At 37.9% G+C, this 27,428-nt stretch overlaps 1 protein-coding gene across 3 annotated transcripts in view; it reads left to right on the top strand.

Moving 5' to 3' along the window:
• Positions 1-3,847: 3,847 nt before the first annotated feature.
• The window catches only part of insyn1 (inhibitory synaptic factor 1), an 80,267-nt gene continuing 56,686 nt past the window's right edge, over positions 3,848-27,428 (top strand). Inside the window, exons 1-2 of one of the 3 annotated variants that reach the window (XM_087793806.1) lie at positions 3,848-3,866; positions 4,612-5,882. In XM_087793806.1, coding sequence (XP_087649932.1) covers positions 5,739-5,882 — 144 coding nt within the window. In that variant the 5' untranslated portion in view covers positions 3,848-3,866; positions 4,612-5,738. Of the gene's footprint in view, positions 3,867-3,918; positions 4,487-4,611; positions 5,883-27,428 lie in introns of those variants that run through there. The other 2 variants (XM_087793804.1, XM_087793805.1) reach the window with 2 other exon arrangements.

The raw sequence follows: 27,428 nt of genomic DNA, 5'->3' as shown, positions 1-27,428 counted from the left end.
TGATTGGTCAAGCGTTGAGGTCATCACCGCATGTCATCAATCCCAGAAGTCTCCACCTCCAAGGGACTCATTGTGTAAACAAAGCGGGGCATAAAAACAGCTGGCTAGAGGAGGACTGACGCCATTATTATGTATGATGGACTCTCGTAACATCTCGTTCGCCCAGATTTTAGACGGTGAAGAACTTTATGAAGTAATAACTTTAAAACACGGTCAAGTAAACAGTATTTAAAAAAAACTATATATAATCTAAACTCTATAGTAAAATGGTGCTGCGTCAAAAAGTTAATCTGGAAACCAAAAGCGTAAATAACTTAATAAAAGGCCTTTAATCTTTAATTTATGTGTGACTTTCATTTAAATCATCCCCGTTAAAAGGTGGAGAACTAAACATAGCCTTGGATCAAATGTCCAGCGCCGTTATTAGACAGATTCATTATGTAAAAGCTCTTTCCAAAAACAATAAACTTTGGTTGTTTTTCCTGGAGGCTAAACCAACCACCCAGTATTATAGGGGAGCGAATCCAATAAATCCACTGAGCTTTATTCTAATGGCATCAATTTTACGTTATTACTTCCTGCTAGAATTGCTTATATATGCATGTGTGAGGAGTTTTATGCGTGGTTGTGTGTTAGCGTTTATGCGCCATCACGCAGGTTTCCGCCAACAACGGGGAGGGAAAAAAAAAAGACGTCCTATAAAACGTCTCCATAAAGTGCCCGGCACAATAATTCCAAAGCTGAAACATCAAGAAGGACCCCTGTTTGACTGCACACACTCCAAATTCCTAGTAAAATCCACAAGTCAAAATGACCAGAGCATTAAAATATATTTTACAGAGGGGGAAATAATCCAATTCCCTTTCTATGAAGGCATCACTGACATGGAGCTATCTGCTCTGTGCACCTGGGTCTCTCCACTGAGAGCTCATTTAGGTGTATACAGCCTCTCTTTTAGGGACAGCTCTATTAAATACGCCATGAATATCCAAGCAAAGCATTTTTGGTTTGTCGTGAAAGGGAGAAAAATGGTCACAGAACTAGGAGCTGCTTTTTTGTTTGAAACCACAAAGAGATAAAAACTGCAAAACCTGTTTTATTATTTTGTTTTATTTTGTTCTCCTGGAGCAGCTTGTATGAAAAGTAGAGGCTGGTTAGTTAGTTAGTGCAGAAGTGAAAGATGTATAGCTATGATAAGGCATAGGTGTAGTTTAGGTTTAATCTAGTACCTTTTATCAAAAAATGAATTCAAGAAAATTAAGTAAAAAGTTGAAATATAAGTGATGGTTCAAAAATGTTGAAGAATTTAAAGGAACATGTTATGTTCTGTCAGAATAGATTCGGAAAATCTTTTTCATTCATTCATTGTCTAACACTTTATCCCGGGGTCGCGGGGATACTGGAGCCTATCCCAGTATCATAGAGGCAGGGGACACCCTGGACAGGATGCCAGTCTGTCGCAGGGCACACAAAGACAGACAACCATTCACACACACTGTTATACCTATGGACAATTTCCCAAAGTTCTTAATTACATAGGGCTTTTCGTTGCGTTCTATCAATATCATTTTGGATCAAAATTGTGTCAAATGTAAGGAAAAACGAGATCTGTTTTCTGGCCCAAAATTTAAAAAGCAAAATCCACTTGTCTTTCAAGTCTGGTTCTTATCTATATCTGTTCTTAATTTACTATACTTAATACCAGACCTGGTTTAAGTGTGGCCCAGGAGTCACATTCAGCCCTTTGACTATATTAACGCAGCATCCATGAGGTCAGTATGATCATGTAGACTTTATTTTGATAGCTATTTAAAAATGTTATTTTAAATTTGTTTTCATTATTATTAAGTAAATTGAAGACATTTTTTTTTAAATACATATATTTTATAAAACCTTCTAAATTATGTTACAAATTCCGGCATCGTCCACAACCATGAAAAATGTCACTTATGTATAAGAATATGTACTAGCGAATAAAACTGCTATTGAATCTTGAATCTTGTTATAAAACGTCATCATCAAACTGACATGTTTTTACTTTTAGGTTTTACCTCTTCTTTCTACGGGCTTGACGGCCCCTTCAACAGTCAAAGTATACAATGTGGCCCCTGAACAATACAATAACACACCCCTCTTTCATACTATACTTAACTGTCAGAACCAGCTTAAAGTATTGGTACCAATCCCCGAAAAGTAATCCTCCTAAGACGCTAGAAATTTACATAATCAATGTTTTTATCGTCTGCTTGTAGGTCTGTTGCAAAATTAGCTCAAAAATCGAAATCTCGTTGAATATGTGTGAATGCAGTGGGGCTGATGTCCACCAGAGGGCCTTGTTCTCTGTGGAGTCTGGGTTTACTCCAGGCACTCAGGTTTCCTCCCACAGTCCACAAACATACAGAGGTTAATTGGGAACTTGACATTTTCTGTAGGTATGAGTGTGTGTGTGAATTGTTGTACGTCTTTGTGTGTTTTGTACGACAGACAGGCATCCTGTCCAGGGTGTCCCCCGCCTTGTACAAAGAAACTGGGATAGACTCCAGCCCCCCTGCGACCCTGATATGAAATAAAGCTGTAAAGAAAATGAATGAATGTAATGATTCAATTTAAATTTGAGGTTAAAATCCAAATATTCTATTTGTATTAATCACAGGACAGCATGTTGGTGATCTCTGGTCCAAAACACACTGGTATCTCACGTCACATGTGTAAAAAAAAAAAGTTATTTTATGTGGCCTGTCGGATGGTTTGTTTATAATCAAAGTGGACTAATGTTCATGTTAATTGAGTGACCAATAAAGATGACAGTGGTAAAGATAAAACACGGAACACAAACTACGAATGTCAATAATACTACAGAGACTTCAGTAAAACTAGAATGAAATTAATTTGAAGGGAAATCGATACTCCCTGTTAAATATAATTTACTTAAAGCAGCTCTATACGTTTTTAGTCGAGCGACACCAGTGGACTTACGTGGTAGTGTTTACTTTAACTTTGTTTTTGTACCGTAATTCATGTTCATTAAGCATGTTCACACCATCCCCAATAACTTTTACAGTGAACATAAAAATCACACAAAACACCTCAAGTCACGGTTTATGAGTCATTCAACTAGTTTTAAGTTGATGTGTCATCACAAGTTATTTTAGTACAAAAATATTAAGGTACCAAAAACTACCAAGAGCTGCTTTACTGTCAAACTTGACCAAGAGTGCTAAAATATTTTGACACCTCTTACTCGAGTGAAACTTTTCAGCCCAAAGAGTTGACCGGGTTTAACACCATTATCATGGATCACATGTTTACATGTAAAAAAAAACGGAACAAATGAGTCTGCTCGGCCGTGAATGTCCTGCATTTTTTTTACAATTAAAGCTCATGAATATACGGCACTCGTGGTCATCCTCCACCAGAGTTATCTGCTCCGGCCCTCTGGGAGCTGCTGTGCATTAGCAAGACTTATTATTATGCAAGTCATTACTTTGGCTTTACATTATCTCCTGCTGAAAATACATTCATGATTAGGGCAATTGCCTCTAGTGTGGCTAAGTAGTGAAGAAAAACAACTTCTACTTGCAGAAAAAAAAACTCAAAACGTACCCCTTCTTCTCCCTCCCTCCCTCCGTCAGATGAGGAGCTTCAAAACTACTGATGTAAAATGGTTTTGATTTTGTACGCCTGCGATAGAAGATCGAGGGGGGAGATAGTGAGGGATGGAGGGAGAGAGAAGTGTGGAGAAGCTACACTGTCCCTTTAAAGCAGCAGGCTCCTCCTTTCGCAGAGTGAAACGGAACAGCAGAGTGATGCTGGCAGGAGCCTGAGCCTCATGATAAACTCTGGCATCAGCTTCCCTTCATCCGGCAGTGAGTGAGGACACCGTGAGGGCGCAGGGGGCAGAGAGTCGGGGACTAAAAAGGGGGGAAAAAAGAGAGAGCAAGCGTGACACTAGAGGAGGGAGAGGGGAGGAAGCAAGGGAAGATAGACAAGGGAGGAGAGGCTGTCATCACACAGCTCTTTTCACAGTTTTGCACACAGCTACAGCTCAGCCAATCTGTCTGCCGCCTCCTGATTCCGGCAATCACTGACGGGGAATGACTGGTGGCTGGTTGTCAACAGCCCGGATCTGAGTGATGAGAGCTTGCTTGGGGTTCTGGGAGAGCTATCAGGGCCATCCAGCATCCTCCTTCTTCTCTTCGGCTTCCTCCACTTCTCTGATGATCCTCAAAGTGAAATATTCCTGCTGATAGAAGCTTCTCTCTGTCAAGACAGTAAGTAGGGGAGGGAGAGAGAAAGAGGGTGTGTGTGTGTGAGAGAGAGAGAGAGAGAGAGAGAGAGAGTGAGGGGGGAAAAAAGAAGTGAGAGATGTTAGTGTGTGCGACAGAGAGGCTGCTGAGGAACCAGAAGATTGTGTAGCTCAGATGTTCGTGCTATGCGTGGACAGTAGGCTGTGGGCATAGTAACCTCACAGTGATGCACAGGGAAGGTGAGTGGAGAGTTGTTGTGGGAGGCGAGTCGGCAAACACCAGTTAAGAAATCGTCACTGTTGCATTTCTCCAGCCGGAGGAAGAGAGAATAAACGGTTTTCTTTTTTTCCTTCCCTCCCTTCAGGTCCAGGTGCCATGTGTGATCGGCCGGCGTTCTCCGTGGCAGCGGCATTGCCCTGGATTTGGCGACGAGCGCGTCCCACTGCTTGTTCTACCGGGCACCTCTGGGAATGTTTCCTGGGATTTATCTCGTCCTGTCGGATGCCATGGAGCCCCCTGCCTCTCTGAAACGAGTCCACGGAGAAAACACAACACACTACATGGATAACAAGTAAAATAATTATCCAATCACAGCACAAGAAGGCAGACCGGGTTCCCTTAGCAACAACTGAGGTAGAGAAGAGAATCTTTTTTTCCCTTTTCTGCTCCTTTTTGGCTTTATTGGGCACACCCCTGTGGACTGCTGCTACCGGGTCAGCGTTCTGTACGCTGTTGCATAAGTTGCCACTCGCATTCCAGTGGAAGGTAATTTCTTTACAACTTTCTCTCAATCCCCATCCCACACACATTTGGCTTTTCATCCTGATTCATTCTGACATCAACCTGGAATAAGCCATGCTTTTGAGAAGAGATTGAAAGGACCCTTCCACCCACCTTTCATTCACAGGCGAGAAATGAAGGACGTTACGATTAAGTCATCATCTGCAGGAAAATGGATGTGTAGCAAAGTTGCTTTGAATGAATTCCAATCCTCTTCTGACAGCAGAATACATGTGTGCTGTTAGGGACACTTCCAAATCTATTTTTCTACCTTTGCTGTTTTAGTACATTAAAGGATTCATATAACTGTTACGATTTTTGTACAGTAAGCAGGAAAAATATGCAGAATTCAACGTCAAGGTTGGATTTTTAAAAAGCCTCTATTTTGACTGTACAATGACAATTGAATAACAGCTTTAGCTACTCTTCCTTTTCCATGGATTTACTGTGTTTTCCCTCTTTTTCCTGGTTTTTGGACGCGTTTTTGCCAAGACATGGATGTCACGCTGTGACCCAGTGTAGACAGTGCGGGCGAGGCAAGGTGTTTTGGCTGCCCAGGTGCTTTTAAGATGTTGAGGTCTCCCTGCGTGGCCGGGGCCCCTGTTTGGATCAGTAGCACTGAGGCTCCTCGTGGCCAAAGACATGGACCCCGACTCGGCTCCGCCACGCCCTCAACCTGTTGGCCACCGGCCCCACTTCGCCCTGTGAAGGATGTCCCTCAGCAAAGCTCCGGCACGGGACACCTCTGAGACCCCCAGCCCGAGAGAACGCATCCGCAGCCACATGAAGATGGTGATAGATCAGTTGGAAGGCATTTTGAGAGAGCTCAAGGATGTGGCTAAGGAACTCCGGGAGGTAAGGTTTTTAAAAGTAATACGTGAATCACGACTACTTTTTTAAAGACACAATCCAGGCTGTTTTTTAATGCTTCGATGTGTTCCTGTGAATGTTGGTTGGTTTAAAGGTGGATTGGTAATAAGCCCTGGCTCATTGTCTGTGTTGACAGACTACAAAATGGCCTTCTCTTTGGGATATTTTCCCTGCAGAGTCCTCAAGGCTGTAAGCTTGTCTTGCTCAGCTCCTTTAAAGACAGAGATAAAGGGCGATAGAGACGGAGGGGAACTTGGTAGAACAGTTGCTCCTGACTCATCCCATCTCCTGCGTGCACGTCAAGTGATTAGCCTCCCACATGCTCTCGATCGGTCATGCGGGGGGGAGTGAGGTGAGGTGGGGTGTGTTTTCAAATGTGTTGACCAAGTGAAATGGAGGATGGAGGAGGGTTTTCAAACACCTGCCATATCGAGCCTCCATCAACAACATGAGCCATGCACCCCCCCTCCCCTCCATCCCTGCTCCCTCGGGCTGACTCCCAGCTTTTGTCCGTCCACGCTCTAGTTTATGTACTTGCACAGTTTGAGGTGCAAGGGCACAGCTCACTGTGTACCTCGTCTCCGGCGAGAGGGAAAACGCCGGCTCTGTGCGGGAATGATTGACGATTATGGGACAACCGCGAGTGGGATAATGCAAGCTGCAGCTATTTATAAACAAGGAGGGGGGGGTAGAGAAAAAAAAACAAAAATTCATCGTCTCCTGTGCCTCTGCCAGCTTCCTCGTACATTCTTATCCCAGACCCCATTAGAGAAGGCTTCCACGGAGTAGCTCAAATGTCATATTTTATTGGGCAAGCACAAGCCCACATATTAAAATGGCCCGGAATCATATTAGCTGCAGTGGCAGACGTAATGCTATTATCAATATCCTGCAATTAACTGACCTGTGAGATTGCAGACTGCATCTGAAGCTCGGGAGGAATGTGAATCAATGTAGCGCCCATCACCGGGACCTAATGTTCCATAAAATCTCTCGTTCTTGGCCACACAGGAAGAACAACATTGTAGATAACAACTGTCACATAAATAAATGATGAAATGCCGTCTGAATCGAGTGAGATGAATTACAAGGCGGTGGAGTAATAATGACTGATTATGGGTCCCCGTGTGGTTTGGTTGGGGGGGGGGGGGGGAATCGGAGATGTCGTCAAATTATTCCGGTCTCAGGAGTTCGGAATGTGTTGGATCATCGTTGGTTGGTTTTTCTATTGTTGCTGACTTAAGTAAAGGTCTATTTTCACTTACACAGCAGCAACAAGAGTATTTTTTAAGGAACAAATGATGTTTTTTTTTGTTCTCCATTTAGTTAATTGGAAAGTCATTGTTTATTTTGACATATTTTCTTTTTTTAGATGTAGGATTTGCCAAAGTGATTGAAATGGTAATAACCAAACTACATAATGAATGTTTTGATAGATACTATTTGAATTTGATTGATTATTTTAATTGCATTTTAAATGATATTTGATGGACTTAACTTTCACTTTGCTCCTCCTCGTCTATCAAACTTTCACTCAGAACAGTTTGCAGTATGTTATTGGGATGACGATGCTTTATTTGTCGGTAAGTTAAAATAAAATGGTGCCTGGGTTCACATGCGCCTTGGTGTGCTATCGCTTATGCTTTTACTTCATGTATATTTTTTTGGATTCATGCCTTTTTTTAATGATTTATCTTCAGCACTTACTTGTATACTTACAAGTAACACCATTAAATACACATAATCTGTCTGACCCTGCCTTTGAAGTTGAGCTCAGCTGGAGGAGTTAAACCTGGATAGAACCGTACACTCAGCTCTAGGTCACATACTCTGGTCAAGTCTAAGGGTAGTGATACTTTAGAGCAGTGATGTCAAAATAATTAAAACAAGAGGCAACTATCTTTCAGCCGTCAAGGTTGCGAACAGAACAAGATGAATTTCCCCTCGCGGGACTAATAAGGGATTCTAAAGATGTAGCTTTTGTTAGTCCTCCTTTATCAAATGTTTTTTCCTTCAAAATATTCTGTGGATAGTCCATTATGGGTTCTTTATCTTATCTTAAAACATTGTCATCTACTGTGAATTTTAGCCAAACAACTGGCAGGCCACAAAAGATGACCTGGTGGTCCATTAGTGCTCTAGAGATAGAATACACTACTTAACACGTCAACAGTAAAACACCCACACGATCACTCATTAGTAACCATAACCACAACAAACTAGTGTTTTTGATGCCTCTATTGGAGACGTACTCTTCTACATTTATTTATTGCATGTGTTGACTATTGATGTGTTGATGAAGCTTCATGATACAGCATCGTTTTTTTTAATGATACAGTGTCTTCATTTTAAAAGACCACTAGATGTCACTCTCTGCTTTATAATCTTTGACTCTGATCAACTAATTCAATGAAACATCATTTCACTGAGGATGACATCTAGTGGTCTTTCAGACTGTATCGTGATACAGCATCAGCTGCTTCATGAGGCTTCATCGACACATCACTATTATTAACCATTAGCTCAGCAGCAGAGAAGTCTGTAGACCACTTTAGTGGCCCAGGCAAGATACAGCATCAAAAACCACCCTAACTGAAATAAATGACGATTAAGGAATTTTACCTATTTATGCTTATCAATAACAACCGGTGAATTGTAGGGATGTGAATTATTGCAAAAAGAAAATAAATTAAATGTAAGCATACTTTAAGAAATGTTTCTTTCACTAAACCAAGTTACTGAATTAATTAAAATTCAAAATCAAATTAAGCATTATTGTCAGTGGATATATCATGTTTGTTTGTTTTTCTAGCTAGTTCCAATTTAAATAGGTAAAACATTAGATTATTCCGGGCAAAAGGCACAGGATTGTTTTTCCCATGGTGATGATAATATTGTGATCATTTTTTTTAGATTACCTTTTCAAGTTTTGAGTTCATTGATTAACTCTTCTTTTCTCTTAATTTCTTGGCAAGACCTAGCTCATTTCAAAATGCCTTGCCTGGTCAAATAACCTTCGTGCATGGTCAGATAGTTTCACTAATAATAAGCACTTTTCTGCAAGATTTAGTTTAGCTTTTTTTCTTTTTTTTTTACAGTGCATTAGGGAAAATTCTCAGACGTTAGCAACGTGTCATCGAAGAAACTAAGTGGCTTTCAAGCTGCGTCTCTGATTTGAAACAATATCAGCTGTCAAACCCAGCAACGGCTAGTAAGTGGAACCGAGTGGGGGACGTTTGGTCGGCTGGATTCAGCTGCGGGATCCGGGCAATTGCCTCGACTGCCTGCGCTGTTGGGGTGTCTCTGGTCACCACGATCACCCAGCAGATATCGAGGGCAATTCTCTGTTGACAGCGTGGGTCCTAATAACAGTGAATTGAATTCAACGTTTTTCAATAACATAGCTGTCATAAAATGGATCATAGACCAGAGAGTGCCATCGAGTGTTTAAGGACAGTGTCATGATGTTCAGAGGTCAGTAGGTGGCACCATCAGTTTAAAAATGATGTTTCATTAGAACAGTTGTTTCAAACATGGTAGCAGTGCAGAGACGCCATCTAGTGGACTCTGAACATAATGACACTGCTTCATGAAGCTTCTTCTGACCAACACTACTAGTGACTATTGGTTTCTGTTGAATCTACATTTATTTTTTTAATTGGAGCTCTCTTGAGATCCTTTCAAAGGTTTAGCTAATAATGGGCTGATGAATCATGAAGCTTCATGAAACATTGTCATGTATTTTTGGATGTCACTAGATCACTAGTCACTTTTATATATTTTTTCTTTCACCATTTTTAAACCAAAAACATCAAAGCCTTATATTAATATGGAAGATATAGCTCATGACATCAAGTGCTTGACTAATATGTTTTGGGTTGAATCCCAGGTAATCATGCTTTTTATTTTTTCCTCTAGGTGGCAGCCTCTTCTGTATAATCAATTTTACCAACAGTTATTCCATTGGAACCTCAAGGTCTCAGCAGTGTCGTTGTGACCCTGAGCAAGACACTTAAAGAGATAATTCACCCATAATTCAACTTTCACTCATTTTCTTCTCACCCACATGTCGACTAAGGGTTGGGACTATTTTCAGAGTATTCTGTTCTTTTTAGAGTTATAGACAAAAATGTTTGTTTATTTTAATGTAGTGACTTGAGCTCAGTTGTCTTGGTCTTTATCTTCGTCCAAAAAGACACTTAAAAACATCCAAATACCTCCATGCTGCTCGTCTGTAACGTCCTTCTTGGATTGAAGCTTCAACATGAGAAGAATTGTTGAGGAAAAACTTAAATAAATCTGTCATTTAACCTGGTTTATAGCGGAAGTTTCCAGTCTCTCAGCTTCAAGATAGAGTAGAGGTATTTGGATGTTGTGTATTTTTAGACAAAGATCAAGCCGAAGACAACTGAGCTCCAGTCACTACATTAAAATGAACAAATATGTTGTGTCTATGAAACAGATTACTCTGAAAATAATCCTAACCCTAAATGAAAATAAAGGCGAGTAGAAGTGAGCTGATGGTGAGCTGTCGCACTGCGTCGCGGCCTACTCCCATCGGTGTGAACGGGTACACATTGTAAATTTCTTTGGATTACAGTATTTTCTAAATGCATAAATGTAAATCAACATCCATGTATTTTGCGATCCACCATTTCTCCCTCTTTCCTTAGTCAGAGCTACAGATGGAAACACTCACTTTGATATGTTAACTAGTGTTTAACTCTGTTTGTTGCTCGAGGGGAAACTATCATATCTAAACCCATAAAGATCCAAAAGCGTGATAATAACTGCTGTGCGCGGTTTCAAAATCAAGATACGATTAACTGCATTTGAAATTTTTCTGTTTCTGTTCCGTCACATTCTGTTAAATATCAATTTACATCCTTCACAAACAGCTTTTAATTTGGGAGAACAAACAGTCACCGGGGAAATCATGACGTTGCCCTCAGGGAACCTCACGTCCTCACAGCGTTTCCATACAGCTGCTATTGCTAGAACACACACCTGAAGAGCCGCGCGGCTATTTATAGAGTTGGTGTTTAAACCCATACTCGCTGGTTAGGATTGTTTAGAAGTTTTCCTTTCTCAACTCAGACCTGGAATAAATCATGGTTTTGGTTTCCTGTGCGCCAGAGTTCTTCACTTCTCTGGAGGAGTGCACGGATTCCAAACTCCAACCACACAAAGTTTCGCTCAAGGACAAACTTGTGTGTGCGAGACACGTCGGCTTGATATTGTCTGCCATTAAAGTTTAATCACAGGTGTGCCCCAGTTAGCTGCTGGTTAGGATGTACGCCACACAACCGCCTCTCAAACTTGTGTTTCAGACCTTCTTGACTTCTCACAAAATAGATCGCAGCATGATGAAAACCTTCCCTATTATCCTTGATAAGGATTTAAGACGCAATATAAGATACGAATCAAGGACAGGGGAAGAAAAGACTTCAAAAATATGGTTCTAAAGAATCACTTGTAAATCATTTTTAAAGCTTCCCATCATCTGTTTTTGATAAAGTAGCTGTTGAAGGTCAAAATCATAGACGAAGCTCAGACAAGATAATGATTATTTGCCTTAATTTGAAGGAATTCTTTGCACACTGAGGAATAGAATGCTATTCAAATACATCCAAAACTCGCTGTAATGTTCGTCAAGGTGCATAAACTTAGGTCTTATCTTGAGGCTTTTACGATGCACGACGAGTTTGAAGGAAGATGGAGAAAAAAAACAATGAAATCAGATGAAAACTAAATATTTGGTAAGCCATGGCCTTAGTTTTGCTACTTGTCTATTGAATTAAAAATATATCTTTGGGTTGTAATTGAATTGTCATGAAGTATTGATTCATTGCAGACGAGGATTTGTTTCCAGCTCTTTAGAAGTTCAGATCACAGCACTTTGTTACTTGAATAGTCCAAGCAATTGATCTTGTGACATCAACTCAGTTGATAAGAATGAAAAAGTGACCTGTTGTTTTTTAACGTTTTTGGTTTGCTTATCTACTAATGTTATTATAGTAATTTGTGTTTTCAGCTGCATTCTGAGAAACTATTGGCATTAATTTATAATAATTTAGGATTGGTTTGAAATTAATTTATTATTAAGTGATTAGAGTTGATAATAAAATGTGATGAAGCTTCATGAAGCCTTGTCTTTTTTCTTTATAAACCCACTAGATGTCACTCTCTGCTATATTATATTTATTTATGTTTAATATAAACTTTATAACAATATCTGTAAAACCAAGTTCCCCAACAACTGAGCTTCAGACACTGTTTCATAAAACTTCACCAGCCTTTGTTTAATTTAAATTAAGAAGCCTATAGTATTGTAAGGCTTTTGATGATAAGTTGTTGGGCTGACGAAGCTTCATGAAGCATTTTCCTCATTTTTACACTCTGCTTTATTATCTCTAAACCATTTTAATGTAAACTTGGATCATTTCCGAAAAAAGGTATCCACCTCCTGAGCTGTGGACTCATCGGATGTTGCTGCGAAAACAAAAAAGCTTAAAAAAACTTAGCATACAATTAGAATCACTAAAAATAATATATTGGAAAAAGAAAAAGCTATAATTGTTCTTTGAAAATGTTTCTGAGAGACTAAGCAAATGTGTGTTTGTCTAAAATACTGATTTATTAAGTAACAAATGCAAGAAGTTTCACAAAATTGCAGTTACACTGATGTGGCACTGGGAGGAGCCAGACACAAACACTTCAATCTTACATACTGGTGCTTTAATCTGAACTAAAGATGGGATGGATGTTTGACATTTCAGTTGTTCAGTGGCAGAGTTAGTCAAAATAAATGATCTGAACCTCATCAGAGGGAAAAAAATGATGCATTGTTACATTCCCGAGTGGACAGAAAAGTATCCAAACAGCTGGCCCGGGATCAGTCAGCCTGTTAGCAAGGCAGCAGCGTCCTGTGATCCAGACTGTACCCATTACTGACACATCCATGTCGCCGGGGAACGGTTTCTGAGGCTACTGAGCTCAGCACTGAACCCAATCTGTTCCAAACTCAGGCTGCCCAAGGGAGACAGGAAATAAAGGGTGTACTTTTTTTTATACATCCTGCAAGGGGAGTATCCCCCCCGAACCCCCCTCCCTCTGTAATGCTGCTCTGCTGCTGCACGATAGATGCCAAAAACTTATGTCAACCTCATCCAAGCGGATTTCACTTTCACTCTTCTGTTCAGTGAATATGAGTCAGCTCTCTGGAAGTGTTGCAGTTTAAAGTTATTTTAGGTCACATCCTGCTTTTAAAGATGATTCTAGTCGACTCATAATCTAGTCAAGCACAGCCAATAATCCGGAATTTCCCACAGGGAGGTTATTCAAGGAAAACTGAGCCGATCCATGTGGCAATATTTGATGATGGTCAGGCGGGCAGAGGCTGAATTCTACTTGTGCCCCTAAGATTTAAGAATATTTTCTGTGTATTTAGAGGAGAAGTTTCTTTATTTCTGGGGAGAGAAAAAGCCTTACAGAGCCAGTTCATGTTTCAAAATAATAATAAAAAGTAGCAACACGGAGTGGAAATTAAGGATGAGTTAGTATGACCACCTAGTAAGATTTTAAACTCAAAGAAAGTTAATCAGTTCTTTCATTTTATGCACTTCACTTTTGAAACTATCTTTGTTTTTTAGTACAGTGCAACATTCTGGTTGAGATGTGGGAACTTGATTTCTCCACCACAGCAACAAAATGTATAGTTATTTATTTGCATTTGTTGTTTTCTCTGTTGTTGTTGTTTTTTTTAACAGTTTTTACACCCTGACTCCCTTTTATTACCTAGCTAGACTAGAAGTATGTTTAGAGTCAGGTTTTTGTTTTGTACGTATGACATACATTTCTACAATTCTTCACTTTGTCGAGTTTATCAGAGAGAAATGCTCATGAACATCGGACGTTTTCATTTTTTGTTTAAAGCCTCTTTCTCGTTCTGTCATTTACCTTAAAAAAAACAAGCAATAATGTCACCGACAAGACAAAAAAAAGATGTAAACAAAGATGATGCAAAGTATAAATATTCAGGAAAACAAGCTTTTCTCTACTTCTACAGCTGCAATCTGTTTTCGTGTTATTCATCACACTCCAACTGTTGAGTTCAAATGTTACAAATTAAAATGTCAATTTTGCCGCGAAGTAAAACAAGCGCCCCGCTGCCTTAAATATTCTTCATCAATAAAAAGGACAAAAACTGAATTCATTAAGTCACAGTTATTAACGACAACATCTTAAATCACACGTTTCTAGAAATGTTTTGTTTTATTTGCCACCACAACTTTTGATTAAGTGTTAAGTAATTATGTTGTTTTTCTTTTTTTGGAGACACGCTCACTTCCCCATTACTGGCCACATCGGAGAACCCGGAACGTGGATCCCACTAATGTTCCCGGCCCGGTGCCGAGATATAATCGCTCAAACTTTCCTCAACGGGACGTGACCATAAATCCTGCTGCAGAAAGTGATCCGGGCTCATCATTACAAGATGTCGGCAGCGCGTCGACCGGCTTCTTCCTACACTCACTCCTTTATTGAGCTTACAGATTATATACAGTCTCTGCAGACACTGTGCCGACTTCCCTCCATTACTCTTTCAGTGTATCTTTTCAGCTTCCGTTACTTCCTTCCCCTCGCCACAGCTGAACTTTGAGTCGGTCGATGCGAGGTGATCAGTCACCCTTCCCAAATGAGCACATGCCAAAAATAACTGGCCTGGGTTTGATTTGCAGTAAATATTGTGTTTATGTTTTGTTGAATGCAGTTGAGTTGCCATTATAAGGCTAAGATAAAGGTTACATCACTCACCAAAGGTTAAAGATCTTAAAAACTAAAAAAAATATGTACAATATGCAATAGTGATAGCCAATCAATAGAATCATATCTATTGTGTATATCCTATCTCTCTACAGTATATTATATATCTTTTATATCTATCTAACCTATCATATCCATAATATCTATTTATATATATATATATATATATATATATAAATTACAATAGATAGAAACATATAAATAAAATATATATTATGGATATTATAGGTTAGATAGATATACGATATCTAATATACTGTAGATAGATAAGATATGTATATAGGATATATAGATGGGGAATATATATATATATATATATATATATATATATATATATATATAGAGGGAGAGAGAGAGAGATGGATAAGAAACATACTATAGATAGATACAATAGATATAATTTTTACGATAGATATATGGATACTATAGATAGATACGATGGATACAATTGACAAGATAGATAGATATATAACATATATAATATATATATAGATAGATAAGGAATATACCATAGCCAGATACAATAGATAAGATCCAAGAGAAAGATACAGTAGATAGAAACAATAGATATAATAGATATGATAGATGTATAAGATTGATACGACAGATACCATAGAAACCATAGCTAGATACAATAGATATAATAAATACGATATATACAATAGATAAGATATACAGATAGATACAAAAGATAAGTTAGATATTATAGCTATGTAAGGTAAGATACATAGACATATAAGATAAATAATATACTGTATATACTGTTGATAGATAAGGTATATAGGTGGATGAGAAAATATACCATATATTAATACAATAGATAAGATTGAAGTTAAAGATAAATAGAAACAATAGATATAATAGATATATACGATTGATAAGAAAGATACCATAGATACTATAGAAGGATTCGAAAGATACAAAAGAAAAGATCGAAGTGAAGGATAGATGGATACAATAGATGTAATAGATATGATAGTTAAGATATCATAGATATCATACATAAAAACCCAGATAAAGACTTTAACGAAGTGATGTAAATATGTAAATAACATCACTAGAAAAAACATGAGTACTAGACCTAGTATTCTTTTTATTGCTGAGGCAGAAATAGGTCAAAGTTGACCAGGAGCTGGAACTAGCTTAGGTTAGTTTAAAGAGCACTTGAGTAGAACCATCTTTCTGCCCAAATCTTTATAATCCTTCCTTCAACTTGTCCAGAAGTCTTACTCTCTTTACTTTAGTAGGAATCTTTTTACGCTGCTTCAGTGTTTTTAAGAACATTAGAAGACGCTTAAGGTTCACCTGTCACAGCGATTACAGGTGGATAAACTCAGGAGCATGCTGGGTACTGAGATATGTGGCTCATATATATATATATATATACAGGGTGTCTTAAAAAAAATGACACCCCCTGAGGTGCTATGTTCGAATGATTTGTTACGTTTGTCAAATTTAAACCGAAAAAGTGTATTTTACTTTTTACCAGTCGCAAAATGCACAGCACATCTTCTATGTAGTAGTAAAGTGATGGACAGCACGTCTAAAAGATTAAAACAAATCAGAATTACACTGTTTTAAAGCCAGAATATGAAATACATTTCTCGAATAATAGTTAATTAATTTGTCATTACATTATATATCAAGAATTTGTCTTGAACAGAAGTAAGTAAGTAAGTAAGTAAGTAAGTAAGGCAAATATGTAGACGTTTTCCAGACCAGGGTCACAAAGGGCTTAAACAATCAAAACAATACTCAATAAAATATATACTTTAAAGGTCAAGATAACACTGAGAACAACACAGAGAAGAAAATCAGGGAAAAGCCTGCACGAATAAAAATGTCTTGAGATGTTTCTTAAAGAACTGGAATATTTATATTTTTCTCCATTATTAAGTTTCAGAACTGAGCACAAAAAAAAGTATACAAGTTAAATGAATAAAACTGTAAAAACTATCTACATCAGCCTTTTTTTAAAAAGGGTCTGGATTGTGTTACAACTAGGGGTGTCAACTTCTACACATATCAAATGATACAAAATGCATTTTTTTATCACCGCTTCTACGCCTACTTCAATTAATTGATGCTGTATGTTTATTTTACCGATCTAATGTTTTATTTTCACTAATAATACTACAGTGATTCGCGGTGCGGCTTCATAGTTTATCAGCACTTTGATTTTTGAGCGCCGTGTATCACTTAAAGGGGTTCAAATGCAACAAGAATTCATCTATAATGCGCATCATCATTTTTTTTTAGAAGATTAAAGGATTTTATAGCATTTATATTCTGAAAAATAAGGTAAATTAAGTTGTGTGATGTATCTGTTATGTTGTCTACTGGTTAGTACCTTTTATTAGTAGGTCTATAAGACTTTAAATTGAGATAGAACCCTCTAATGGTTATATAGTGCAACTGCGTTAGAAAGATGGCATGATTTGTGTAACTGGATACACAACGGTTAGAAGCTCTGGTTACACGTGTAGAAAAATATAAACGTTGACACCCATTGTTAAACAAAAACGGACATTATAAAAACATGTTTCCCTTCTTTTCTTCGACATAACCAGGACCATCGCTGTGAAAATCTTTCACAATCACCGACTACTACTTTGTATTTTATCGCTTTAATTCCAAAAAAACTAAATCTTCTCCGGCCAACAGCGAACTGAATTAACTGTGACTAAACTCTTTCCACACTTCGCTTATCTCCAATTTTCTCTCTTGCAACCGGACCGAGCGGCCGGTTCTTTGTCCCGGCTTCACTTGGCCAAACCAACAGAACGAAGCGGGCAGACGAGGCTCCTGCTCATTAAAAGCCGCTCGGAAGTACCTTCATGCTGCGTCTGTGTATTCTCGCCTCGCCCGCCTTGACCTCTTTATTTACGTGTTTGGGGAACGAACATCCTAAATTAAAGTCGGTGGCACGCCTCCAGCCAAGTTTTTCTTTAGCTGGAGAGCCGACCCGAGCGGCTGGAAAGGTTATTATCTAATACTTGCTGAATAATGCACCTGCGCTGTCGCCTTCGGCCGCAAACAAATCAGTTCCTAAATTAGACTCGGAATGTACTTGTCAAGCTATTACCTCCCCGGGTTGAATGGTAATGGAGTTCTACGTTCCCACACGTTTTCCATTTTAAATATAGATTATTGAGACAGCATTAGTGTCTTTTAAGTTTATATTTTCAATTGATAGTTCTACTGCTTACATGGGCAACAAATGTCTTTTTTGATAGTAGAGTTGTCTTCTAACCATCGTAACTAGTTTGCTTACAATGATGACAATTAAAAGGACTTTCTTCTTTAAAAATATAAAATAAGAAGTTATCTCTCTCTGGCTACATTATTTATTTAGCTTTTACCGTATTTTCTGGACTATATGGCGCATCATATTTCAAGGCCCATCGAGTAGTACAGACTAATAGCGTAGAGTTTGAAATCATTTTTGTAAGCATCTCTCTTTTGTGGTCTTCAAAAAGAGTATGTGATATTATGTCAAAGAGCAGAAACTATTATGATTTTACTCCGTATGAATCTGCGTGTACTCCTGACATTCACTAATGAATACTACAGAGATTTATAGAGTAATACTACGGAAAAACGCAGAGTTCAACTAGGGATCCTTGTTGAGAAGTACTTGCAGAATAATACTGTGGTACCTCATTTTCCGGAGCAATAGTATTGTTGACTCACGGAGTAATAGTACAGATCCTCGCAGAGTAATACTACCAAGACTCATTGAATCATACTCTGAAGCCTCTATTACTATAGACCATTGAGTCATCTTAATACAGTGACGCATGGAGTAATACTACGGACCCTTGCAGAGTAATACTGTGGTACCTCATTGAGGAATACTATATTGCTTTCCAGAGCAATACTATGGTGACTCACGGAGTAATACAACAGATCCTCGCAGACTTACTGTATATTACCAAGACTCATGGGATCATACTCTGGAGCCTCTTTGAAGCATCATAATACAGTGCTCGTGAAGTAATACTACGGACCCTTGCAGAGTAACACTGTGGTGCCTTCCGGAAAGAAATACTACTGTGCCTTCTGGGAAGAAATACTACTTCGCCTCCTGGAGTAATACGACAGTGCCTCGTAGAGTAATATTACGGTGTCTCATGGAGTAATACTACTGTGCCTCCCTGAGAAACACTACTGTGCCTCAGGGAGTAATACTAGGTTGCCTCATGGAGTATTACTACGGTGCCTCCCTGAGAAATACTAGAGTGCCTCGTGGAGTAAGACTACTGTGCCTCAGGTAATACTAGGTTGCAACATGTGGTAATACGACGATGCCTCACAAAGTAAAAGTGCCTCTTGGAGTAATTCATGTATGGCGGAGTGTGACTAAGTAGTTTACCAAACAGATTTTTGAGTGTCGTGTACCACATACCATATATTCAAGGTCAGTCAAGTACGAGCAGAACTAATACATAAATACCAGATTATAAGAACTGTTTATTTATGAGAAAATCATAGATTTTAAATGTGCCTTATAATCAGAAAAATATGATACAATAATCATTGTATTTTAGTTATTTTTGGTTACTGGATAGACATTTATGTGGAACGTACGTATGAAATATGTGTATCTATTGTTGAATCGCTTCAAGATATTAATAGAAACAGAGCAGATCATTAGTGAAAGGACAAAGTAGAACGGCCATCGTTCAGTGAGCTCGTATGGTAGAAATATAGAGCTTTCATTTCTGTCCCTCTTCATTTTAAACCCACAGATTATCAACCAGTAATCTACCACAAATGTACCACGAAGACTTGTCAACGATTCCGTCAATCCACTGCAGCTGGTTGATTAGATTGATTCAGATTATCTCTTCTTTTTTTTTGACCAAATCCAACAGATAAGCCGACACAAATATGACCAGATTTAAAAAAAATAAAATATTAAAAAGATGTTAGACTCAGATTATTCGTCATGAATTGAGATCCGCAGGAATAAAGGGTTAAGACGATGGCGGTTCCTAACCTTGAAAAGCTGTGAAGAGAATAAAAAGTGCAGCATGCAAAGCGTTCCCTCGGGCCTCCTTTAGCTGCTTCTGCTGTGGAGCTCCAGCAGCTTCAGGATGCAGCTCCAGCTTATTGACCAGCCCATCATGCCTGCAAAACCCACTGGATTAACCGGCCCTTTGAGCTGTTCGTCCATCTAAGAAAACTGTAATGAGGGCTTTTTGGTTAGAACCTTTGCTGGGGAAAACACTCAGACATGTTTGGACCATTGATTCTGACACAACGAAAAGCTCCTCGGTGTGAAAAGGGACTCACTGGATTTTTTTTTTTCAATAATAATCGAAGATCTTCATCTGTGGTACGACTGGTTTAGCTGAAAATGTTTTTTTTTCATTTAAAATCACTTAAAAAAAAATAAAAAAATCAAATAAATACTAGGTAAAATTGCATAAAAAAACGAAAAAATATTTAATATTAAAAAAAAAATACAACTTTTAGAAGTACCCCAGGAAAATTAACAGAATTATAAAGATCTTTTAAATAGAAATACAAATTATAATCTGTTCACAGATTTATGAATAACATATACCTTCTTAAGATGCAATATTCAATTAAAAAAAAAGTAAATGAGAAAAAAAAACAACAACATTGAATAGAAGAAAAAATAGTTCATGAAATACAAATTAAATGTGCATTTAAATCTAAATATTATAAATTAGACAATGAATTAATACATTGTAACCTGTGTTACAAAAGAAGAAATTTGCAAAAATCACTTATACAAACATGGTATACTTGACTGTATGTAGTACTTACAAAAATAGTATTTTGTAATATGAGAAAAACATTGTATGGTTTCACAGTAAAGATTTGTTAAAACGACAAGATGGAGATTAAATATCGGAAAAAATAAAAAACAATACGATGAAAGATGTTTAGTTGGCGCCATCGGTTTAAAAATTGTTGATGTTTCATTAGAACAGTTGTTTAAAACAAAGGAAAATAGTGCAGAGATGCCATCTAGTGGACTCTGAAGGTAATGACACTGCTTCATGAAGCTTAGTCACTAATGAACGGACAAAAAAAAAAGTTTTATTACACAATAGTCTATAAAATAAAACATTGAATAATTTGAATATCAAGAGACATGTAAACAATAATGTTTTATGTATTATTTCATTTTGTATTCAAGGTCTCCATTCCTTTAACACATCTGGATTGGTAAAACTCAGCTTTGGTCCCTCACCTGAACAGATTGTTAAAGCCATAGAAGGACGGAGGACACTTTAAAAAAAGGAGTGAGGCAGAGCCCCGAAGAAAATGATTCCTACGTCTATGCAGAATGGCCACAGTCTCGGATCAATTAGATCAATGGTGTTCATCGGTGGGCGTGTTGGGGATTGTTTCAGCTCGTCGCTGCTGCGCGAATAAAACCAGTAGGCAGAAGTTAATGGTGTGAAAAATGGCGTCTATCGAAGCAAGCGGCTGAGAGTAGCGACATCATTTCACCGTGTCAAGCGTACACAACGTGGAGGGACATCTCTCTCTCCATTAGTCTGTCCATTCTGCCTTTTTTTTTTAAACACCATTCTAGATAATACTTGTTTTCTCCAAGCCTTGGCTGCAGTACTGGTGTTACTCACTCCATTTTTTATTATCTGTTTGCAACAAAAGATAGAGTGGATCTCCTCAAGCCCAATTACTGAATGTCAAAGAGCTGATGTGATAAATATATGTATTTTTTGGGAAAAAAACATTAAAAAAAAAGAAGAAAAACTTCATTTATATATACATACATTTGCAGTAGATCAAGGGATGCATATTTAACAGTTTGTTTTCATGTCTAAACAAGAAGGATGTGTCTCGCCTGCAGTTGATACAAAACTCTGCAGCCAGATTTCTGAGCCGCTCTAGTAGAAGAACTTACATTTCTCCGATCCTTCAAACTCTTCACTGGCTGCCAGTTTCTTTCAGGATCAACTTTAAAATTCTGGTTCTTACTTTCATATCTATTTATGACCTTTTAAAGTATATATTTTATTGTGTATTGTTTTGATTGTTTAAGTGCTTTCTGACCCTGGTCTAGAAAAGCGCTCTACAAATAAATGACTTACTTACTTATTTACTCACTAACAAAAAAGGAGAAAGTAGGAAAAAAGAAAAAATACATTGAAATAATTGTGATATTGTAATAATTGTAATAAGTGTTGATGGACTCTTACAAAAAAAGGGAGTAAGATAAGAAGTCAATTTGGAGAATCCAACATTTCCCAACATCAAACAACATTTTTTTAATAATAAAATAAAGAGAGAAACTGAATATAACGCAAAATAAAAGGTGTAGCAGAAGAAGAAGGAGGAATCTTTCAAACACCAGGACAAGGAATTAAATATGTTTCAGATACCAGGAGTGAATCCAACATTGAATCCAACGTTCCCAAAATGATGAATCACAAAATTTAATATGTTTAAATGTGTGAGAGGATGGAGAAAATGCTTTTGTTGAAAATATTTAATTAAAAGAGATATGATCAAACAATTAAAAAAGTCAAGAGGCAATAATAATATCATTAAAATATAATATAATTACAGATAATAAGGAGAGAAAAACTTTTCGCCACCCAAGACTAAATATTAAAGTAGGGAAAGTGTCGACGACTGAGTGGCTTCATGAAATTAAAATAACCCAATAATAAATATATGAATAACAACAAACAAGTATATTTACAGTTTATTTCTAATAAATATTGTGTTTACAGTTAGTAATGACACAAAAAGAAAATGTTATCTATTTAAATGACAACATATTGATAAGTGAATAATGAGAGAATCTGACACAATTTTTCTTCACTCTTTTTTTAATTTTTTAATTTTTGCTCTTTTAAAAATGCTGCTAGAGAGAGAGCTGTCGTCCACACTGGCCGGCGGGTCGTCACGTGCTCCTCAAAAAGGTCACTTTTTTCTACTCGAGTTGGCATCAGTCTGGATTCCCTCGAGCGGGAAGGTTTTTTCTTTATCAGTCAACAAACACTGAAACAGATAAACAAGCTGAACGTGAGGCTCAACAACAGTATCTTGATATCAACACCTGACTTTGGACCAGAAGTTTTTTGTAGCTCGTCTTTTTAGGAATAAACACTGAACGTAAAGTTTTGTAACCCTTGTGTTATCTCAGGGTCAAGGTGACCCGAAGGTCTGATAGCAAATGTGTTTGTGGTATCCCTTGTGTTATCTCTGGGTTTAGGTGACCCGAAGGTCTGAAAGAAAATGTGTTTGTGGTATCCCTTGTGTTATATTAGGGTGAAGGTGGCTGGTCAAGGCTCTTGTTGTCATAATAAAAACATGTTTTCAAAGACATGCCATATCTAAAGAAAACAAGGTCTGACAAGCTTGAGTTGAAGATATTAGCAAAGCTGCTGTAAGATTCCTTCCTTGCTAAATTAAACTGTGTAGTTATGTGTTGACGAGGCTTCATGATACAGCATCGGTTGTTTCATGATACAGTGTCTTCATTTTAAAAGGCCACTAGATGCCACTCTCTGCTTTATAATCTTTGACTCTGATCTACTAATTCAATGAAACCTGGCATCATTTTCACTGAGGGTGACATCTAGTGGTCTTTAAACTCAATCGTTTTCAACATTGGTATAACTTATATGGTTGTATGGTGGACTGTATCCTCTCGTCCTCAGTCATTGCTGGGATCCCACAGGATTTAATTGCGGGGGACATAATTACTGCCGCCATCTAGTGGCCGGAAGTTTAATTGCGACACAATAATGATCAAACCTTAATATGTTTATGTTATTTGTAAAAAAGGAAAATGTATATATACTGTTCGATATGACTGTATCTTCTTGTCCTCAGTCATCACCATGGACGTAATGACTGGTGCCATCAAGCGGTTGGAAGTTTAATTGCATCTCAAAAATAATCAAACAGTGTGGATTTTTTAAATATGTAGATATATATATATGATTTTACAGTTTTCCAAAATTAGTATTAGTTGTAGCGTTGAAATCCATCATCTCTGTTTCTTATCTTATCTTAAACATAAAAATCTTAATACACATCAATTGACTTCGCAGCCTTGATATTTAAACCCACAGTCTTTTGTGTTGAGTGACGTCTGACATGAACCAGAACTGACTTAAACGCACTGATGTGAAATCCCTGCTGATATGTGAAGATATTTTCCCCTCGTATGAAGATATTACTTTTTTTTCCCTCCGCCCCTCCATAACTGTTTCTAAGAGTGTGTGGGTAGTTTAATCTTTTTTTATGTGCTTAAAACTTGCCAAACAGTAAAACAGATTTGCGGTGCACAGCACTCTGCCACGGAGGAGGATTATAAAGTTATGTTGCAGTCCACATCATGAAAGCTTGACCTCCTTAAAATATCTGCTCACCCATCCAGGACCCCCAGGATCCCCCTCGGTCCGAGCAAGAGGTGCGAGAAAAGTAAAAAAAAAAAAAAAAGAAGGGGGGAACGATCGGGGGGGTTGCCTGACGAAAGCGTTGCCTCGGCGATGTGGCGTGAGATAAGCGGTGAGAAATGTGATGAAATTAGAAGTGGGATCAGATTATGGAAACCAGATTTACTTGGCTCGCAGCAAGTGAGCGTTCTTACGGCGGCGTGGGCCGAGTCAATCACTCTCGGAGCGCCGTAATCCAGCGACAATCTTTGAATTGCTTTTATTAAAGGGATCATCTGGAGGCTTTTTTTTTTTAAAGGCAGAAGTATGTTGCATCATTTTTCAACCTACTTTTAGACGCCTTGTTTGAATCAGGCTGGAAATATACGAGGCTCCGAGTCTCTCCTTCGTGTACTCTGTTGTTCACTGTTGTAATCCTGGAACATTATATCAAACGTCTACATGGTTCTACTTGACCGGATTAAAACATTAACGACGCAGATTTACATTTTCTGTACGCTTTACAATTTGATCTTGCATGGGAGTCAAACAAACAAACAGAGTCAAACAAAAATATCGACAATACATCTAAGACTTTATTTGGCATAGTGGCAAGACCAGGGATGCTGTTCAAAACAAGGTAAAAATAGTTCAGACACGCCATCTGGTGGACTCTGAAGATAATGACACTGTTTCATGAATCTTCATCAGACCATCTCTAATTTAAAAGAGGGTTACATCTAGTGGCTATTCACACTGTATCGTGATACAATGTCTTCTTTAACCCCTTCACTAGGTAACAGAACAAAGAGTGCCATCTAGTGGGCCCTAAAATAAGGAGGTTGCTTCGTGAAGCTTCACAAATCCTTCAGTGATAATTTGAGCTCAGTAAAAAATATATTTTTTTTAGACATACTGTTTCTCGACTGCTCAAATCGACTCGCTGTCTCGAAAAAAAATGTTTTTCCTTCGAGGAGAGTTTTTCAGAATCTCTCACAAGTTCTGATGTGTTGATGAAGCTTCATGAAACAGTGTCATGATGTTCAGAGGTCAGTAGGTGGCGCCATCAGTTTAAAAATGATGTTTCATTAGAACAGGTGTTCAAAACAAAGGAAAATATTTAACAACTTTTTTGCAACTAATTTACTAACCTGTTGTGGTCCGACATTTATCATATGACAAAATTCCCTGTTATATTTTTTTTTTTACAAATTCATTTTAATCACAGCCATCCATAAAAACGTATTTTCTCCAGTCTCCCTTATTCTTAATCAGAAGATTGTATAGATGTTTTTATTTTAAGTTGAATGTTATATTGTTTATTAACTCTGTTGAGTAGTGATGTGTTGATGAAGCTTCATGAAACAGTGTCATGTTGTTCAGAGGTCAGTAGGTGGCGCCATCAGTTTAAAAAATGATGTTTCATTAGAACAGTTGTTTAAAACAAAGAAAAATGGTGCAGAGACGGCATCTAGTGGACTCTGAAGATAATGACACTGTTTCATGAAGCTTCATCAACTCATCCCTACCATCTAGTGGACTCTGAAGATAATGACACTGTTTCATGAAGCTTCATCAACTCATCCCTACCATCTAGTGGACTCTGAAGATAATTACACTGTTTCATGAAGCTTCATCAACACATCACTACCATCTAGTAGACTCTGAAGATAATGACACTGTTTCATGAAGCTTCATCAACACATCACTACCATCTAGTGGACTCTGAAGATAATGACACTGTTTCATGAAGCTTCATCAACTCATCCCTACCATCTAGTGGACTCTGAAAATAATGACACTGTTTCATGAAGCTTCATGAACTCATCACTAGCATCTAGTGGACTCTGAAGATAATGACACTGTTTCATGAAGCTTCATCAACTCATCCCTACCATCTAGTGGACTCTGAAGATAATGACACTGTTTCATGAAGCTTCATCAACTCATCCCTACAATCTAGTGGACTCTGAAGATAATGACACTGTTTCATGAAGCTTCATGAACACATCACTACTATATCATTTATTTACTCTGCTAACACCTCGGTTGACGATAACCTCGGCAAACCTTCCTGGTGAAACTGTGAATCAATAGATGTGTTTGTATGGAGGACACGTTGCCTGAAAGACATTGTTTCTTTTCTATGTGTGTGTTTGTTCTACGTGTTGTCGTTTGTGTCGGTTTTACATTTCAAGGATGATTCTCCAAACCTTTTTTCGTCTTTTAAAGAAACCAGTTTCACTATTTGAAACAAGAAAATGTTGTTTTTTTCGTAACAAAAAGTTGTTTGACTTTTGCGGTTTTCTCTGCAACTGTAAAACCAAACAAATAAAAACAGGAGTGAACACAAGGGAAGGGGTAAAAAAAAGGTGTTTTTTCTGTCTTAGCACGTGAGAAGGCGATGGTTGCGAGTCCAATAACAAGCAACACGGGGGGGCGGGGAGGGGGTCTGTCAATGAAGACAAACAAACGCAGAGTGGAGGCGATAATCCATAAACAATGTCAAGACATGTGCAGTGAGAATGCTGAAACAACAAGGAGAGCCGGTCATTAGGGAACAAACTCGGAGGGAAAATCCCCTTTGAAAGACAACAGAGTAATGAGTGCAGATGTCCAGCGGGGGAAACGAACGTCATTTGACACGTCCAGAAATGCAACATCGGTTAAATTCCGAGTATATAAATAATCGTCGTACACAAAACAGCTTCTCTGAACTGTTGTTTGAATGTTCAAGTGATTTTTGGTTTAATTTTGAACAGTCATAGTTAGAAGAAGTCTCACTTTTATATTGGCTTTTTAATTATTATTGTTATTATTATTTATTTTATTATAAGTACTAACATTTGGTGCAGCAGGAGTCTGTGAGCAGCAAAATGTTTTATCCAGAAGTGTCTCAAAAACAAGGTTTTCAATTAAGTAAGTTCGTAATTTTTTGTAAAGATCTTTTCAGACCAGGGTCACAAAGCGCTTTAACAATCAAAAACAATACACGGTTTAAATATATACTTTAAAAGATCAAAACACATAAGACAAACACAGGAGTTGTAGGAACTCAGGCAAAAGCACAAATAAAAGTATCTTCAGATGTTTCTTGAAGGAGTCAGTAGATCATCAAACACAGATGTTTCTTGAAGGAGTCAGTAGATCATCAAACACTGATGTTTCTTGAAGGAGTCAGTAGATCATCAAACACTGATGTTTCTTGAAGGAGTCAGTAGATCATCAAACACTGATGTTTCTTGAAGGAGTCAGTAGATCATCAAACACAGATGTTTCTTGAAGGAGTCAGTAGATCATCAAACAC

This window comes from Callionymus lyra, chromosome 6, assembly GCF_982586985.1.
Source record: "Callionymus lyra chromosome 6, fCalLyr1.hap1.1, whole genome shotgun sequence".
In the NCBI taxonomy this organism is placed as follows: domain Eukaryota; kingdom Metazoa; phylum Chordata; class Actinopteri; order Syngnathiformes; family Callionymidae; genus Callionymus; species Callionymus lyra.
The sequence above is the reverse complement of the archived record's forward strand: the minus strand, read 5'-3'. Positions and strand labels throughout refer to the sequence as shown.